General features: G+C 34.3%; 1 protein-coding gene across 5 annotated transcripts; it reads right to left on the bottom strand.

The window, feature by feature from the left end:
• Positions 1 to 1,694: 1,694 nt before the first annotated feature.
• SHH2 (DNA-BINDING TRANSCRIPTION FACTOR 2) lies at positions 1,695 to 17,335 on the bottom strand. 5 transcript variants are annotated; one of them, XM_086458094.1, is made up of 11 exons: positions 17,199 to 17,234; positions 16,951 to 17,031; positions 13,247 to 13,792; positions 10,487 to 10,572; positions 10,336 to 10,381; positions 10,117 to 10,258; positions 6,556 to 6,622; positions 6,368 to 6,419; positions 2,671 to 2,814; positions 2,471 to 2,590; positions 1,695 to 2,229 (listed from the first exon to the last, which is right to left on the bottom strand). In XM_086458094.1, the coding sequence occupies exons 4-11, from the start codon at positions 10,561 to 10,563 to the stop codon at positions 1,831 to 1,833; spliced, it is 1,047 nt and encodes a 348-aa protein (XP_086314220.1). In that variant the 5' UTR covers positions 10,564 to 10,572; positions 13,247 to 13,792; positions 16,951 to 17,031; positions 17,199 to 17,234; the 3' UTR covers positions 1,695 to 1,830. The 5 variants fall into 5 exon arrangements, with proteins under 5 accessions (XP_086314220.1, XP_086314218.1, XP_086314219.1 ...); XM_086458092.1 differs by lacking the exon at positions 13,247 to 13,792 and having other exon boundaries at positions 10,336 to 10,373; positions 10,487 to 10,640; positions 17,199 to 17,335; XM_086458093.1 differs by lacking the exon at positions 13,247 to 13,792 and having other exon boundaries at positions 17,199 to 17,335.
• Positions 17,336 to 19,891: the final 2,556 nt, after the last annotated feature.

Below are 19,891 nucleotides of genomic sequence, written 5' to 3'. Positions count from 1 at the left end.
GTCGGACGCCATCCAAGAAATTGACAAATCTTATGTTTAAAGATGATTCAAGCCACATCAATTACAATGATCAAGACAGGTACCTGTCCAGAAAGCACACCAAATGATGTTCTTTCCCATGTGCCATCCTATTTATTTGACATATCGTGACACTTTCTTAACTAACTTGATAAGATTTTAAGAGTCGTTTTATTCTAATAAATCAGCACATTAGCAAACCAACACAACAGTCAATTCAAAAAACAGCCTCTGTTGTTGGACTTGGTCTAAGGTTTTGAAAAAGGACAACTACCGAACTTCCACCAAACTCCCAAAAAATTTGAAATTAAAATCCTAACAATGAAAATTTACTTTTTTGGAGATTTTTTTTTTCAAAATTCATAGGATTTATGTCCTCCAAAACCCTGAAGCATCAGATCATGTTTTTGGATGCTACAAGGTGCGGCCAAGGACCTTAGTGAGACTTGTCAAACTCTTTGGGATTAGGTTAAATGATGATTATTGGGCAATAGGACTGTCAATGGATAGGTATCCGATCGGATAGTATTATATCCGAATTCGAATCCGAAAAAAAACTGATATCCAAATCCAATCGGATATCACTAACAAACATTCGAATTCGAATTTGAAAAATGTATCGGATATCCGATAAAAAATCTTATAAAATACCATCTTCTCAACCTGTAAAAAAAAAAAAAAAAATCGATTTTCATTTTTTTTTAATCTTTCAACTATTTCAGTCTTAAAATCGGATAAAATGGGATTTTATTGTGTGTGTGTGTGTGTGAGAGAGAGAGAGAATCTTTGAAAACTCTTCGGTGAGAAGACGATGGTGGAGCTCGTTCAGTAAAAAAAAAATATTTTACCGAGAGAGAAAGAGAGAGAGAGAGAGAGAGAAAATGTGTACCTAGATGCTTGCCGGCCAGAGAAGATGGTGGGTATGGAACTTGTACGGTCAAAACCCACTCTCACTGATCTTTAATGGCTGCTGGTTCTTGCGTGTTGAGACTGAGAGAAGATAAATGTGTAAGTTATATTTTGTTGTATGACATGAATACACAGCACCTTATATATACATATATATAAACTTTGAGTAGCGTTCAAACAGTTTGGCAAACATTTTGGCAAACACATTTTGCAAAACATGGGTTAGAGGTCTTGGACTGGGCTGATTTTTGGTGAGGATGATCTCTATGGTGAGGAGATCATCATCACCAAAAATCAGCCCATTCCAAAACTTCTAACCTCATCAAAAATGATTTACAAAAATGGACGGTTCACGATTTTTCAACTTGTAAAATGGGGCTAGAAGTTTTGGAATGAGCTGATTTTTGGTGAGGATGATCTCCTCACCGTAGAGATCATCCTCACCAAAAATCAGCCCATTCCAAGACCTCTAACCCATGTTTTGAAAAAGTGTTTGCCAAAATGTTTGCCACCGATAGGGACCCATAAACTTTTGTTGTAAAATATGAATACATAATATATATATTATATCGGAGCGGATATTATCCGATTGACTTTCGTAACATCCAAATTCGTATCCGAAACTCATTTGAATTTTAAAATAATATCCGAATCCAATATCCAAAAATTTTGGATAATATCCGATTTTTCGAATTCGAATTCGGATTTCGGCTATCCATTGACACCCCTATTGGGTTATCAAAATAAAACTTAAATTCAAAGTTCAGTTCACAAAGTACTCAAACTGCATTCACTTTAAATGTTACTCCACATATCTTTGCTTCCAAAATATATATTTCAAACACTACAAACAAAACAATATGAAAAGAGGATGGCGAGCTTGAAACTTCGTGACAATCTCCCTTAATCAATATTTCCACTAGTGCCAGAGCCGGTGCCAGCACTTGTAGCAGTGCCAAGGGCCAATGAAGCATCACCCGTTCGGGCATCGATAGTTCCCATATTACTATCATTATTTAGTTCATCTTTTGCCATTGCTATCATGGTAATTTCTCCAGTAACGGGTTCTTTGGCACGAGAAGGGGGAGACATCATAACCACGTCATCTGCATTTCCCTCCAGTTTACACTGTTTCCATGTCCTCTCAGCTATGTTACTTGTATCCCTCGAAATGTTGACAAAAGAAGGATCTTTCCCCATATTCTTCTGTTCCATGGATGCATGATCCTTTGAAGCATGCAGTAATTGCAACCTGTAATCAGTTTCTGGCCGACGACATACCTTCCTCAATGGCACAATTTCCTGCAAATTGAAGTATAAAAAAAAATAGAATCAGTAAACAAATTTACGTGAAGTACAACATTAAATAAGCCCTCCCTTGTTCCATTGGTTTAAACTGTTAGTTCATAATTTCAACGATTCATGAAACTTAAGTAATTTCTCTCTCAAATCCAATACTAGGACCCCATCACTATACTTAGATAATAGAAGCAGAATATGCAACAAAATTCCACAGAACAGATATAGAAGTATGGATGTGTACCTCAGACTGATCATGATCATAACGCACAAGGAACCTACAGCGGCATCCTCGTACATCATGTCTCCGTCTTTGAGCGTCAAGGACATGGGCATCAAAGTAAAGAGCCTGATCCTTACCTTCCTGGAAAATTCCGGAGAATGACCACAGATTTAGCAATATAAGAAGATTCCATGTGATGCATTCTTTTGAACGGACCCTACCTGAAAACAAAGAATAAGGTCTCCAGAAAGGACTGCAACACATTCCGATGCTTCGCAAGGGAGAGACCGTTGTCTCACATGCTTGCGCACATTGACCCACTCATCCTCCTCTGCTCCAAATCCTGCAAACCGGACTCGAACTTCCTGAAACGATTAGAAACATTGGTATGCAAAAATGAGAAACATAAATGAATGTGAGTAACTAATTTCCGAATGAATCAAAGGAATAAAAAAAGTACACCCCCCTTATGAAGGCAGAGGAAACAAATTTCTGGTACTACATGTTCAAGGAAAATATCGAAACGGAACCACCATGGTTTTAAAATTTTAAATAATTCAACTGAAATAGTTGACTTTAAAAAAGCTGAATCAAAACAATTCATGTATATTGTGGAAGTTTGATGATAATTCAAATGAACTAAGTCAGACAACTCAAAACAATAATTAAGTAATTACAAATATTTTAAACTTATAAAAAATGCAAATATTTACTTCAAATGTCCCTGACAGTCAAAATTGAATACTAAAAGAACCAATTTAAAGTGCATTAATTTTTTTTTTGAAAAGTATAATATATTGAATAGAAGAACAAAATACAAGGAGGCCAAGGCAGCCTCAAAAAACTGAAAAACGAAAGAAATTAAAACATCAATGATTACAAAGAGAATCCCATCGAAAGACAAAGTCATCAAAGGTAATCCCCGCAAACTCTATGTGTTGTTTTGACCAAAGGTACAAGTAGCCCAAAATCTCCAAGAAGCCTGCCTGAGAGTTTCTGATCTTACCATTGAACACCCTGTTGTTTCTCTCGTTCCAAACCCCCCAAGCAATAGCCGAAGGAAGCATAGCCCACAGGAGTCTTTTTCTGAAATGGAAAACATTATTGTCCCACTGAACTAGCAACAAGGAGAACTTACGAGGAAGGACCCAGTTAATACGGAATAGACCCAGGAAATTAGACCAAATAATCTGAGAAGATGAACAATGAATTAGGATATGATCCACAGTCTCCTCATCCCTCAAACAAAGGGGACAACAATTGGGAGTGACCCACCCCCGAACAATCAAGTTATCTAACGTGAGTATTCTACCAAGTGAGGCCAACCAAACGAAAAAAGATATCTTAGAGGGAATAGATTTGGACCAAATGATGGATCCCAAGATGGATCGCTCATCAAAGGGATTGAGGCTCTTATAGAAGGACTTGACAGAGAATTTCGAAACCTTAGCCCACTTCCATTCCCACCTATCCTGTTCGTTATTATTGAGGTGAACTGAATGTAGAAGATCAAGGAGAGATATCACCTCGTTTAGCTCCCAATCGTTAAAATTCCTCCTGAACCCCAAATCCCATGTGTGACCGGAATCATTGCGGATCGAACACTGCTGGATAGAGCAATTCTTTTTAATAGCACAAGCGTACAATGATGGAAATTGAATTGCCAGAGACGATGTACCACACCAACAATCCTCCCAAAATCTGATTCTGTCCCCCATCCCTACTTTGAACCTAATACCTTTCTCGAAATCCTCGCTCACTTTAAGTACCCCTTTCCAAATACTACACACATAAGACTCCTTCACTACACCACTGTACCAACCTAGCCTCCTCTCCCCATACTTAGCCATAATGACCTTTCTCCAAAGACTTCCCCTTTCCTCCCCAAAAAGTGCATTAAATTTTACAATCCTTTTGTCAAGCTACACAGATTAAGGAATTAATCTAGTAGAAAACAACCATTCCTTTTGTGGCATTTGGATCGAGAACATAATAGAGCAATATCAGAAACTCTAATGTGTTGTTGCATGTCGAACAGACCAAGAAATCGAAAAGTTCCATGTTGTTACCTAGCACACACTAATATTTCCAGCTCCATGCATCACTACAGATAAAACATTATTGATTATGCATTTGTCATTTTTACCTAGAATATTCCCGGATGCATGTGTTACATACAAAACATCGTTATTGATTATGCATTTGTCACTTTTACCTAGAATTATCCCAGATGCATGTGTCAGTACTTACAAAACATCATTATTGATTATGCATTTGTCATTTTTACCTAGAAACATCAATTCGTGTTTCCAACGTTTTTGCGAAAATTCTGTGAACTTCAGCATTTCTTAATTTTTTGCAAGAGTTCACGATTTCATATTGTATGAAGTTCACCCCATGATCAAAGTTTAGACCTTGCAGAACACCATTTAATAAATCACCAAGACCCATCTGTAAATATATCTAAGTAAGTAATCCTAACCATTCATCACATGCACTGTCTCAGAAATTAGACCAATCAGATGGTTATTATTATTGTAACAGCCCAAATTTTTCGATAAGCAGATATCCAAGGTGGATTGGACTATTGGCCACAGGTATGGTTATGCCTTTGTGATGAAGATCAAGGCATCAATTGGGAAGACACTAAGCACCCCATGAGGAAGTCTAGAAGGAAAGAGGACAAAGGGGGAATTCGGCTGCTGGAGCAACCATCTTTTGCAAATATCCACACAACAGGACTGAAAATCCAGCTTACTAAGCCCTCTAAAACCTACTCAACCAGCCCATTCCTTGGGGTTTTTAGTGGTTGAACAACCCAATAAGAGGTTCTTATGATTGTTGTTCATACAGGTTCATAATGAGGTTACTTGTGCTGGTCAAACTTCCTGAGTGGATGGTTGCCCATGTTGGTTGACTAGTATTTTGTGGCTCCCTTGGTTAAGATAGTGGTAACTAAGAGTGCCATAGGTTTTAGTTTCCATTTAATTATTGCGGTAGTAACTAAGTTATAGTTTCCATTTAATTTTGTGGCTCCAAGTAGATTGTTGCCCATGTTGATCGACTAGTATTTTGAGCCTCCCATGGTTAAGATGGTTGCAGTAGCAATAAAGAGTACTGTGGGTTATAGTTTCCATTTAATTATTGAGGGGCAAACAACTTATACAGTTGCTATGAGTTTTTAAATTGCTTGATTAGTTATTAAGTAACATTATGAGTCTTACTTATTTTACATGTTGATCTGTCAACAACATCAGTAGAGGACATCTTCAGCCTCTATAAATAGTGTAATCTCTCTAATTTAGGAACGGAAATGATTTGATTGGTTAATATGCCAAATACATCCACGACCACAAATTTAAGTTGTGAATCTGTGATTAAAGTTATACACCAATTGTCCTTTATTTTCTCTACATATCCACAACCATAAATCAAATACATCCATCACCTTGCAGCCCACTGAACCCACAGATATGCCCCTAACTTGTTATACCCATCTCACCATCAACTCTAACCCAAATCCCAGTTTTCCCATCCCATTAAACCCAAAAATCCAGCACTCTCTCTAGGCCCCTTAATTGATCTAATATAATCCCTAAGGCCTATAGTAAATCCTAAAATTGTCTAAACCTTGATGTCCTATACCACTTATGACTTTCCATACAGTCTATCCAATGGGTGCCTTAGATTCCCACATATTCATTAATAATGGACAATTGCATAAGCTTTATAAAACAAAAAGTAAGGAGATTTGGTCCTTAATGATGTGTCTCATAATAGAGAAAATTTATTAACAACAGTAACCACCTCATAAACATATCAGAAACAAAAATATGTAGTTTGCCTTCAGATGGTTCCCATTTCATTCCAATAAAAAAAAATATATTATAGAGACCAAAAATGAATTTCGAGAATTACCGGATCACCTGTTTCGAACAACCTATGAGAAATGAAGGTTGCAACATCATACCTGAGAATTGGAGACAGTAGAGTCAGACAATTTATAGGAAAAACAACGGGAAAGCATCAAAGCAAGCCCTCGTCATATGGAATAAAGCAACAAAAAAATACCAGCGTTTAGACCCCAATTACAACAAAATACTGACCATGCCCCATCCCTAGCTGATTTGGCTTCAAACTCCAGCTGAGCATTGTTATCCAAAGCACTCCTTCCTGAACATAGCAGTAAAAAATAAAAATGCAAAATCTAAAATGTCTGGAAGCAATTAGCAGTACATATTCAAATGCACACTTCAAAGAGGCAATTAACTTGGTAAATAACACTAAACCCATTATCATTCAAAGAGGCAATGTCTACTATGGTTGAATACGCATGTCCTACATACTTATGAGTTTAATATATGCTTAACTACTTTCAAATATTTAAAATAATAATAATATTCTTTTCAAAAAAAAAAAAATTAATGCAACCAAGGTCCAGACTAGTTGTAGTTGAAACTATACAACATACAACTCGCTCCTTGTTTAGTGTAAAAATTTGTAAAAGCACACAAAATCTGGGGTAAATGCACCAAAGCAACTGTTGCATTTACACCTCCAATTCCTATTTTTATTTTAAAAAAGAATCCTCAGATAAATTTAGTTTTATTAAAGTATATCACTATTAACTTTAAACAAGTGAGGGGGCACTCGATTTGAAAAGATCTAGGGTTATTTGTGAGAGAAGCGAAAGAAAAGTGAAAATACAAAGAATAAAAGAAAGAGAGAATGAGAACAATTACTGCATTCCATCTCTCATTCTTAATTTTTAATTTTTATTTTGGTAAGTAATCCATCTCTCATTATTTCATTATATAGTAATAAGAAATTACAATAATACCCAGTAATAATGATTAAGGAAACCAAATAACACAAAAGCATAACTAAACTACCCCCAGAGTTTAACATTTACAGTACTCCCCATCAAGTTCGGCATAGCGGAGGATATAAGGCCAGTAAAGGAAGATAAGAATCTACTGACAAAGCAAAGGGAAGACTCGAGTCTCCAACAATGCCAAATGAATGACCATCCCTACCAATGGAGGTACGTTGTGGACAACCATGAAGATCCCAACAAGTTTCCCTAGTACGCTTCGTCTTCTCGCAATTATCACAATCAATTATCTTTGTTTTCATTGCTCCAGAACCCGTGTCTCTCTCATCTTCAACCTAGACCTCCTCTTTCCCTTTCTACTAAAGGTAGAGACCTAGGCAAGTCTCTCATGTAATTGAGGATATTGTATAGCAGCCCTCCTACTCTCTTCACTATGTATGAAGGAATAGACTTGGCCCAGGGGTGGTAAATTCTACTTCCCAAGTATCTGAATAGATGATTCTCATGCTCCGCATTTAGGCCAGCCAAGAACTGAAAAATCCTAAGCCTTTGAACCAAGGCATCATATTTCAACTCATAATTGAGTGTCTCTAGAGTAAAGTCTTATCTCCCAAACAAAAGGGAACTATCTCATGTGCAAGCTGATACATACGAGCCATGTTACCAACCTGGGAGTATGTCTGAGTTGCTACCATCCCAAATATCCTTAGTAGTTTTTGAAAATAGGAAATTACTATTACTTTCAGGTTGCATAGAGTAAAGCAACCACATCTTCATAGTGGAATTTTCTATCAACTATTTGAGAAAAATAATATTTATAGAAGTGGTTCCTTGAAGGACCCATCTAGGTAACCAAGTGCCCCTTTTTTCTAATAATGAAGAGTTAAACAGATTGGGCCCAAGATTAATAATTTGATTCATTTAACTCGATAGTAGTAATCCGAAGGGATAAGTTATCAAATTGGGGGGGGGGGGGGGGGGGGGGGGGGGGGTTGGTTCCACACAAGAATTTACACTACCGGAAAGCTGATCCACTTCAGACATTTCAATAAACAGGAGGTGAGTATACTGTCCTATTCCACCTTCACCAAGGTACTAAGGTGGAAATGCACACCCTACCATCTAAATGTTCAAAGGAGAAGGTCACATATGCTCCCAAATATAATTAGAAAACATTAGCTATGCAAAAAAATGTTTATATATATATATATATATATAGCACAATAGTGTTACTCATCAAAGGGATAGTAAATGTATGGTGAAGAAAATGTCATAGGTCACACAAAACTAAATGGGTTCAAGTCAAACCAAATCCAACACTGTTATCCACCAAAACAACCCAATACCTACTCATTTACCAAGCTAACATCCTCCAAATCCAACTCATACAAAAGATTTATCAGATCTGATTTTTTTTATTGCAAAGAAATTCTAGTGAATTTTGATCCAGAAAAACCCTAAAATCAAGGTCTACAAAACCCCTAAATTATTGACCCAATTTGGCACCACCTGGCCATACGGCTGCTGAAGTCGATCGTACGGATAATGACATCAACTCTCTTCTCAGACTCTCAAACCAGCTCCTCCTTTTGAATCTTGGTGCCATGATACTATTTTGATTTGTAAAGATCTAAGGTAACTTGTAAAAGAAGTGAAAGGAAGAAAGGAAAAATACGAAGAGGAGAAGAAGAATAGATGAAAAAGAATGACAACACTAACTTAGTTCCCTCTCTCGCTATATCATTAAAAAGTAACAGTAAGATTACAATAATAGCCCTAATGAATATAACAATGACTAAGGAAACCAAATAATACAAAAGCACGACTAAATTAACCCAAAAATGCTAAAATTCACAACGGAGACACCAAATTTTATCTTTGATCTAATCTAAAGATTTTGTCCCACCCATCCTCAAGTGGGACTTTTAACATTTTTTAGTGAAGGAAAAAAAAAAGAGCTAAACATGGAGATTTGGGAGGGCTCTATAGATGGAAATATTTTATCTGAAATATTGTATTTCTCACCACTACATGAATATTTCAGTTTAAATCCACTGAGAATCAAAAATAAATAGTGTATTTTGATTGATATCCTATATTTTCAATATTACACCTAATTTCTGTGTTGGAGATGCCCAAAACAGAAATGTTGTGACCACAAGGGTAGAAGTATTTCAAACTCTAAATCTTGCTCCTTCGGAAAGGCCTGACTTAAGAGGAGACTGAGATGCTTGACCATTAACTATCCTACTTTAGAGTGCAAACCATTTATCATCTCCTTCCGATTGACTATTTGTGTTAGTAAGGTAGGAATTGGCATTTTTCTTACCAAACCTGGTCTCCCTTGTGTACACAGACAAAAATAAATAAATAAATAAAAAGTTTTCTATGGATCCAGTAAATTGCTACTAAAGCACTCAATTGACTGAGTTGACCCAAATAGTGGCATCTTTGTACTTGGTCCTTTAAATGATTACTTGCATCACATTAAATGAATGAATACCCAAATCTCACCTTTTATATCACAGCCCAAGCCAAAATTAAAAACATATTAAAGGAAAAAAAAAAAAAAAAGAATTATGATTTTCTAACTAGAAACTTGTCACTCGGTCAATACTCGGCTGACGTGGCACTATCACGGAACCAAAGATCTTTTTCTCGAGATACACAACTGCACATCTTTTATGGGGATGTGCGGTTGTGTATCTCGAGGAAAAAGATATAGGGTTACGAGTCCGTGCCACGTCAGCCGAGTGAAGACTTTCTTGTTAGAAAATCAGCACTCAAAAAAAAAAAAAAAAGAATATAAGGAAACATAGTTAATATGAACTACCTGAAGCAGCAGGTACTGGATGAGGCACAGTTCTCATTGGAACTGAATCATCGCGAGGCATGGGAGAGACATTTAACTTCCCTGGAGTTTTAATTAGCTTTGCCTTCTGAGCATACCTCCTATTTTGGAACCAATTCCACACCTGTAAGAAACTTCAAAATAAGAAGACTTTTAAAAGTATATCATTATTATGGACAAGTACAGCGTAATGCAAATAACCTGCTTTGGTTGCACTATAATCTTTCCTGCTCGATCCACTGATGCACTAAAAGCCCAAGACAATTATGTTAACATTTTTTGCTACTATCACTGCAGCAATACTTGAATTTCCCAATGTAATTGTCATTAAAGAAAGCACGAAATTACACACCTGAATTTTTCAGCAATAGAGCAGAGAACTTCACGACTTGGTATTGTATTATTGGCATCTTGCAAACAAGCCTCCATCTCCGCCACCTTATAAAGGAATCAATGTCATATTGTATCATCAAGACTAGATTATGTAGAATCACCAAGTTGACGATCTGATAAAGTAGCCAAGCTCAAAACAGAATCCAATGGCAAATAAAATATATAATAAAGTAGAATATGGTGTGGCAGTCGCACACAATCAATGGTAGTACACCACATCTCAACAAAAATCAATCACATTACCCATCATCTAGGTATCCAAAACATTTATATGTGAAATAGAACAAATAAAAAGAAGAGGGGGGAGAGGATCTTTTGACCAGACATGCCAGCAATTGATCAATCACTTTCTTATGGTGCTAAAGGAAATTTTTTTGGACAGTTGAGTATGTTCAATTGTGAATTTTTGAGCTATGACTTAAACAAGCTAGCAGCTAAAGATAAGTAAAAGAAGCCACCAAATCCAAAACAAATTGAATATGGTGGATGAAATAACTAAAGAATTCCCTTCCATGAGGAACTGAGGATCATTCATTTAGGGTGGTTATATTGATTGGGGTGAATTCTTTTTCAAGGGAATACAAATTCCTAGAGAAAATGGTCATCGGAAAATGAATTCCACCATTTAATTGCACCTAGGAAAATGTCAAAAAGAGAGTTGATTTTTGTTGACCAACCAACTACTCCAATAGACCAATCTGTTGGAAACGGGGAGAACTATGAATATAAGAGGGTCATGGAGCTTAATTGGGGTGTGGAACAGCTGCAAGTGGAGGAAAATATACACACTAACATTTTTTATAGCACAATTTTAAAACTTGTCAACTTCAAACCCAACTGAGTCAACTTAACTCAATTGGATTTCAAGGGGACTTGGCCACAAAATTCGATGGAACGAACTTGGTAAGTCATCAAGTCAACTTGAAGGAGTCAGCTTATAAATTCACTTAGTCAAGTCAAAAACTTGCCAAGTTACTCAACTATGTGTAATATTTTTGTGACTTAAGTATTTTATTGATTTTAAAATATTAAAAACTACTTTCTAAAATAAAAAAATTTAATATATTTTATTTGACTCATTCAAAATGAATCGCAAGTTGTCGACTTGACTAGATGGACTTCCAAGTCAAGTTGTGTTTTTGAGTTGTAAAACTATGGTTTTTAGTTTTGGGGATGGGGTTAATTGTGAGAGAATAACATTAAGAAGAAGAAATCATTTTCCCAGGGGATGGGATGGGGATTTATTTTCCCTCCCAGGATGTAAAATCACTTTGGACAAGAAATTGAATACCAAGGAAAACACATAATCAAACACCTAAACATCTCATTTTCAAAGGGAAATCATTTTCCTGCCCATTTTCCATGTGCATTCAAACATACCCTTAGGTTTTTTCTTCTTGGGGGATGGAATATTCTCTTGCTTAAATGCAGGGGCGGAGCTAGTAAGGCGCTAGTGGGGGTGATCATTTATTTTTTGCCCTTCTACTTATACTTTAATTTGAGATACCTGTGTATTTTCAACTAATGGTATGCCCCATTTGCCCCCTCCCTCAAATTTTTGCCATGTCCTCCATTTTTTGAAGATGACATTTAAACTTGACTTGGGCCTTCTCTCATAGACTAATTGGAAACGACCTAAATACTTTTTTCTTCAACCTCTAACCGAAAACCTTTGAATTTTCTCCCCAAAACCATTCAATTTCAAGCTCTTCAACATTACCATTAACAATAGTTTGCCCCAACTACAAGAAAATCCTGGCTTCGCCCCTGCTTAAACGGTTGTTTAGTTTACATTGAACACACGTCCACCCTAGCAAAAGGATTTAATATTTTTTGAAATTTTGTTTTGTGTTGCTAAAGGTGTTTTTTGCTCCTTTTAGAAGTTTATAATAATAATAATAATCATAATCATCATCATCATCATCGAATAAAACATGTGAACAAAGAATAAATAGTTCTTGTTGGGGTAAATACAATTCAAAATAATTTTGTAGCTACTATTACAATTCCCATTATTAACATTAACCGGCATTCTTGTTTTGTATAACTACATTAACCCTCATTTTCTTTATTTTCTTCACTACTATTCCTTCTAGTTTGATTTGGCTAACAATTTCCCTTCACTATATCAGGATTTCCAATTGCTTTCCAAAATGATATACTTACAAATCGAGAGCTCAAAATTGTACCTCCAAATTTGCTCACATCAGTATCCAAAACCCTACTCTCACCTAACAAAAACTACACAAGAATATCCTAAAATTAAAAAAGCCAGTAAGGCATTCATCCCAAAAAGTTGTTCGCAATTTTAAACGTAAGTATGATAACAATACTAAAATTTTGACCATCCAAGACTTGAAGCCAAGCGAATCCACTTTCCATAAATGAAGCTACATTAGATTATAATGGTCTTGAAATTGAACACTACCAATGATGTTTTCCTTATATTAGACAATATCAATAATAGCCAAGGTACATGTTTAAATGTTTGAGTTATTTTATTTGCATGTGAGGCAATTTCCATGTATAAAGCTACATCAGATTACAATGGTCTTGAAATCGAACAATATCAACGATAGTAAGATGCATGTTCTTTTTTCTTTTTTGATAAGTCAAAGATCATTATTAAAACATGGTTGACATGACCATGAAGCAACCTAGCTACAAGCAAGAGAAAGAGACAAAAAAAGAACCCAGGCTAAACAAAGATACTACACACCCAATGTCACTTGGCTACAAAATCTTCAAAGAAGACCCCCTTTGATTCCTGAAAAATCTTACTCCACAAGAAAAAAGAACCCAAGATGGAGAGAATGACTCCTTGAACCAAGGCCCATTCAAAAGCCCCTATAGGAAGCTACTTTAATGAAAGTTCAAGAGAAGAGAAGATCGATGTAATTGAATTTAGCGATAGATAGAAGAGAAGGATCGATGTCAAAGACTCCTTCCCTTAAACAGTCCTAAGGTTCCTTTCCTTCCAAATTTCCCAACAAAATGCAATGGAGTCAGGCTCCACAGCTTTCTTAAAACCAGAGAAACCCATTTCAATGCTAGCCAATTATCTACTAGATTGCGAAAGAGCTCGAAGCACACCATGCCATCCCAAAAAGTCTAAAGTGGTAGTACCAAATCTCTCAGGCCACCTTACAATGAAGAAGGATGTGATCCACCGATTCACCGTCCTCCTTGCATAACCCGCAAAAATGAACCGAAATGATGCCTCTCTCCATTACATTATCTAAAGTCAAGATCTTTCCTAAGGAAGCTGCACAAATAAAGAAGGCAACTTTTGAAGGAACCTTTGAGTAATTCTTATGAAGTTGTGAGCGCATGTGTACGCACTTGAAGAGATAAACATAATGTTTCCAAAAACAAAGAAATTTAATAATTGAGGTAAACACGAGGAATTGCCCCCTAAAATTTATGAACAAGAGTGAGATGCGCATCTTAGTGGAACGACAAAGATATCATATTGCATTGACCAAAACAATAGTTAATATTTCATCTAATAAGGTAGAGTTTTGTTTTCACTAAGAAGGTACTCTAGTATTTTCCTACATGAGATCACAACAATCTTGACATCAAATAATATAAATGATGTTTTAAAAATAATCAGTAGATAATATCAATAACAGTAAAGATACACATTAAATAACGACTCTATTTACATGAGATAAAAAAAGAATTAAAAAGAATCATTTAATGAGAGGTAAACACAAGTATGGGATTGACCGCCAAAATTTTTAACGACGGGAAGACCGTTAATCTTATTGGAAAGACAAAGATACCTTATTGGGGACTAGAACAATAACTAATACTTCATTTAATAAAGTAGATTTCTCTTTTCACTAAGAAGTTAGTCCCAATCTCTTCCTACACCAAAATAAAAAAAACAAAAAAAAACTAATAATACTTTATTGAAATGACCACTTTAAGGAGCCAGTCTCCTTACATCTTTCCTCTTTGTGATGGTAAAAATCCCAATACACTTCTCCAAAAATTTCTTCTTCCGTGGCCAGATCTCTAAAACAATTATTTATGACCTTCTTCCCGAAGATAAGTTAGGAAAGGCAACATATCCTCAATCAAAATATCCTAATATAATCAAACTTTTTTTTTATCAGTAATAATATAATCAAACTAAATCTTATTATGTAATAGTTGCAGCTCTAATTGAATTTCTAAGTATTAATTTTATTGCTTACTCCTGCATTTCCCCAAGTGGCCCAAGAATATATTTTTCACAACAAAAACCTCAACAATCCCAAGCACCAAATACAACAATGTTTTTCAAACCCACCCAACTGAAAACTCAGAAAATCTTTTTTATTTTCTTTTTGGTTTTTGTTATTGGTAAGAAAATCAGTAAAGGTGGGCACCAAACCCAGGTTTATGATATTACCATAGATATGATTATGATATATATATATATATTTGATAGGTATTACGTGAAGGCGGGTTCTTGATCCCAGTTTGCAGTATCACCACACATAGACCTTACCACCACACGGAGGTGGCACCTTCAGGAAAAAAAAAAGGAATAACCAATAAATAAACAACCCCTTTTCGAAGAATTCAAGTATTTTGAGGTAAAAACAAGAAAAAAATTGGTATGAACTCAATTTACCAATTAATATTTTGAATAGTTATTAGATATCTTACCTAATTGCATTGGATTAGAATTATTAGAGATTTGATAAAAGGATGTAATTTATCAGGTTAGTTTGGTTCTCTCATCTAATTTTTAGGAAGTAGATTATAAATAAGGATTAAGGATTTTAAAATATTTGAGAGAAGTCCCTTTTGAAAGTGGTCATATCAATAAAATATAATAGTTTTTATATTTTATTTGGACAATTCTAGGATCCAACCTCGTGTAATTAATGCCCAATGAATCACTTAGCTAAGTTTCCCAAGGAATTTTTCTCATCTCAATCGTTGAACACTAGAATTGTTCCTTTTCTTCTTCTTTTTCTTTTTCTTTTCTTTTAGGTTTGTCAAAATATAGCCGAGAGATATAATGATAATGATGAAAGTTAGTAAAAATTAGCGCAGTCAAGGAGAGAGCCTTAGTGCACCTCAGGCGTGCCTCAAGGTGAGGCGGACCGAAGGCAACTTAACACATGTGGGGCGAGATAGTTTAAGTGAGGTGCACGCCTTGACTTCGCCTCAATCAAGGCGTACCAGGAGCGCTTGCACCTCACTAAAAATGAATTTATTTATTTAATTAAGACATTTTTTTCAAATTTGATGGTATACTTTTTACATAGAAAATAAAATTTATTTGGAAAATTCAATTTTTTACCATTAGAAATATTGAATTTTACATTTTGTGATTTTTACTCAGCCCAAGCACATTAGGAGTTAGTTGACTTAGGCCCAATAAGGATATCAGGTAAGTCTAAGGTTGAACCCGACTTTTTAGGGTCTGATTAGTGCTCAACCAAGCCTGACGAGAACTGAGCACTAACTAGAACCACACATTGATAGCCATAGTTATTGTTCTGCCATAAAATCAGTAACACATATTGTTAGCCTACTTTTACTTCTATTTCTACTTTTTCTTCCCTTCTCTTTATTCTCCTTATTCTTCTTTAGTTTTTCCTTTACTATTGATCGTTCTTCTTTTTGAAGTGTTGAATACTTTAACTTGTTTGTAAAAACTCACATTTATACATGTTATAATTATAATTGTAAAATATCTAGAACCCACATTTCACTATTTAATTTTTATAATTTTATTGTGCCTTACTTTACTCAAACATGCACCTCGCCTAGCACCTCGGGCAGTAGGAGGCCTTTGCGCCTTAAGTCCTTCTTTTACCCTTAACTACACCGCTAAAAATTAATTTCTTATGGACCCGAAAATTAAATTATAAAAAAAATAACAAAAACTAATATATGTTATCGATATGACTACTTCAAGGTGGCCAACCTCTACACATTTTACATCTTTGGAGGGGAAAATCTTCTAATGGGCTTCTCCCAAACGCCCACACTATATACGGACCGAATTTTCTTATAACAATCTAACCCAACTCAGGTACCACTTTAATGGGCAAACAGCCCAACCCTAGGAACATAATATAATCCAAGGTGGCGAAGCCGTTGAATTTAACTCATGGGACCAATCAGCAGGTTATCCCTAGAGTAACTTTTATCTCTCTAATCCAAATCCCTAAACCCTTATTTGTAATAAAATTCCTAAATAAAAGATTGAAAATTTAAAGTAATCTAATCAATCACATCCTCAATCAAATATCTAAGAATCAAAATCAAATAATACAACTCAATCCCATTACATAAGATATTAAATATCAAATCTGTTAACTACTAAAACTATTTTAATCAATAAATACCCATTCAAGAAAAAAAAAATTTGAGTTTATTATTTGAGGGGAGAGAGAGAATGTTGTTTGTTACCTCAATCGCTGTGAAGCGGAAGGCTGGGCCTCCGCTCTGTGGAGGTCTCCCCATCCACTCGTGTCCTGAGTTCTCTAAAATCTGCCCAAAAAAATGGAAAAAAAAAAAAAAATCAGACAAATAACTCTATCAATTATCATTAATCAAAGATAGATTCGTATTAGATTTTCTATTTTTTCTTTAATCCTGAATTAAAAAAATTTAAGTCGATATGAGAGGGAGAGAGATGATCGAGAAAGAAAAATTACTATATGAAACTCAACAGCAACTGCGAGAGCCTTTTTAGACAGAAGAGGAACGCCAACGAAAAACACGGAAAACCTACCTGAGTCGCAAAGGTAATAAAAATTAAAAAATCGCTCACTTCATGTTATATTGCTTATTTATACTCTCACCAATAAAGGACACGTGTTACTTATAGACGTACTAAAACAGTGGGCACTTGACTCTTGGCGCTGCTTTCGAAAGAGAGCTACTATTCGCACTCCAACTCTTATTTATGACACCCCATAAAAATTAGTAATAAGAAGAAAATGTTGAAGTATCATTGAAATTGACATGGTTTCAAACATTAGTGACGTGATATGCCTACAAAATCATAGATGCTTTTCATTGAGATACGAGTGAAAGCATCTATGATTATGTGCACACCAATGTTTGAAACGATGTTAATTTCAATGTTACTCCAGTATGACTCATAATAATAGAGTGAATCTTCATTTCGTGCATTGAATATAATGAAATTTTGATTTCAATATATGACTCATTTTAACTCCCAAAACATAATTTTTTAATAAATTTGTCATTTTTATAATCTACGAATTCATTGATAAAATACTAATGATTTTGCTTTATCAATGATCTTGTTGGTAATTTATCAACAAATTCGCTTGATTATAAAAGTGAGGAATTCATAGGAAAATCATGTTTTGGGAATTAAAATGAATTGTAACGCCGTGAAAATTTATTATGTATATTAAAATAAATTATTTTTATAAAAATATATTTAATTATAATTATTTATATAAGAGAGATAGATTTAAAATTATTGAAGTGTTAAAAGGGTGAGGTGTAATTAAATAAATAAAATTATTATTATATTATATATTATATATTATATATTATATAATATAAAATTATAATATATTATAAGTTATAAATGTGTTAACAGATTAGATAACCAAGTGTATTCCTTTTATATATTATGTATTATAATATAAGTTGATATTTATTTGTACCCATAAGAAGAGAAACAAAAATAGAGACGAGTGAGTTTTGATACTGAGTCTGTGTACATTATCTTTGATCAAGATTTAAACGTGTTTTGAACGTGAATTAAGATTTGACATAAGAACAAAACATCCACGACATCGGGATCTACTTAGTCACCGGGATATTTTATTGAATCGTCGAAGAGATTAGTTAAAAAAATCATTTTAATGTTGTAGGGATGTGTAAAACCCAACTGTGAAGATAGGAAACTTATAATTTTAAATTCATAGTGTAATTTTTAATGATATCTGTTTTATTTCACTTTTGATAGTTAATTTCAAATTTATTACGATTAAAATTCAAAATTCATGCATCGAATTGTAGAATAATTTATTTTATATCGTTTCTCTAATATTTTAATATTGTGAAATAAAAATAAATAAATTTGGGTTTTGGGTGAATGTAACTAGAAAATCAATTTGTTTAGCAAATTAATTTTCATAGTAATTTTCGTAAAGTGTTCATTTTAAAAATTGTTAAGACTCCTTGTTTTGAAAGTGTGTTTTCATTGGGTGATAATCTATTAAAAAAATGAAATGTTTAAGTTTAAATTTAAAATAAAAAATTAAATTCCATTGTTTAAAATCAAAAATGAGATTCTCGATTGTATGTGCTTGTGTTGAGGAATTTTTAGGTTTAGAATACTTTTGAACATTGTATAATAGAATATGCAATTAGGATTGTAACCATGGGACAATATACGTACATGTTTACTGCTTAATGATTTACTACTTTCGATATACTACTGCATGTTTATAATTCTAAAATACTTGAGAATTTCATTACACTTACAAATTTATTTTAATTTATTTCAAATGAATTTTAAAAAATATAATTATTATTTTTGTTATCCATTAAAGGGATAAGAATGCATATAAAATTAATCGGTAGCTCTTTTCAAAAACAACCAATTAATTTAAAATAATAGGTATTTAATATTATCTTCGATAGTATGGGATATCACTTAAGAATATCATTGTACTTATTATTCAGAAAATTCCTATCTTATCTTTATTGAAAAATAACAAATTGTATTGTAAAGATGGTATGTAGATAACTAGATTGATTGAGGATACATGCATACCATAGAGGTATGATGAAGTTGATTTGTCAAATAATCATTTACAGTTTATAGTAATCAAACGATTGATCTCCATTAGGGATCAACAACCAACCTGAGTCGGAAAACACAATCAACCAATTATAATAAATTGTTAGACCAACCATAAAATTAGGAATTAACGGTGAGTTCTACACTAGTTAAGTACTAGAACATCGATATACAGATTGATATTTTTGTATCCGTCGTGTACCTCATCATTCTTATCAAATACACCATCAGAATTGATATTCTTATAATATGTTTATATCTCTTAAGTTAGGCGTTAGAGCAAAATATCGAATTGTTCTAAAATCATAACGCGAAGCTGCTAAATCAACCATACAGATTGTCGCCTTCAAAATTTGTTAAAAATCTAAACGTTCATTGTCACTCTTACTTGTAGAAGAAGGAGACTTAATTTTTTTCCTTGGAAGTTAAGACATAACCTTTCTAACCGATGTCTGATGCTGATCATTGTCGTCTTCATCAGAGCTGCGACGAGGCGAATGTACAATAGGAGGCAAACTAGGCGATTTGCTACATTGCCCAGGAATATGCCTCCGACAA

The sequence above is a fragment of the Akebia trifoliata genome, chromosome 11, assembly GCF_017979445.1.
Source record: "Akebia trifoliata isolate Shusen 1 chromosome 11, ASM1797944v1, whole genome shotgun sequence".
NCBI classification, from domain to species: Eukaryota; Viridiplantae; Streptophyta; class Magnoliopsida; order Ranunculales; family Lardizabalaceae; genus Akebia; species Akebia trifoliata.
Note: the sequence above shows the minus strand (reverse complement) of the source record. Positions and strands in the feature narration are given on the sequence as shown.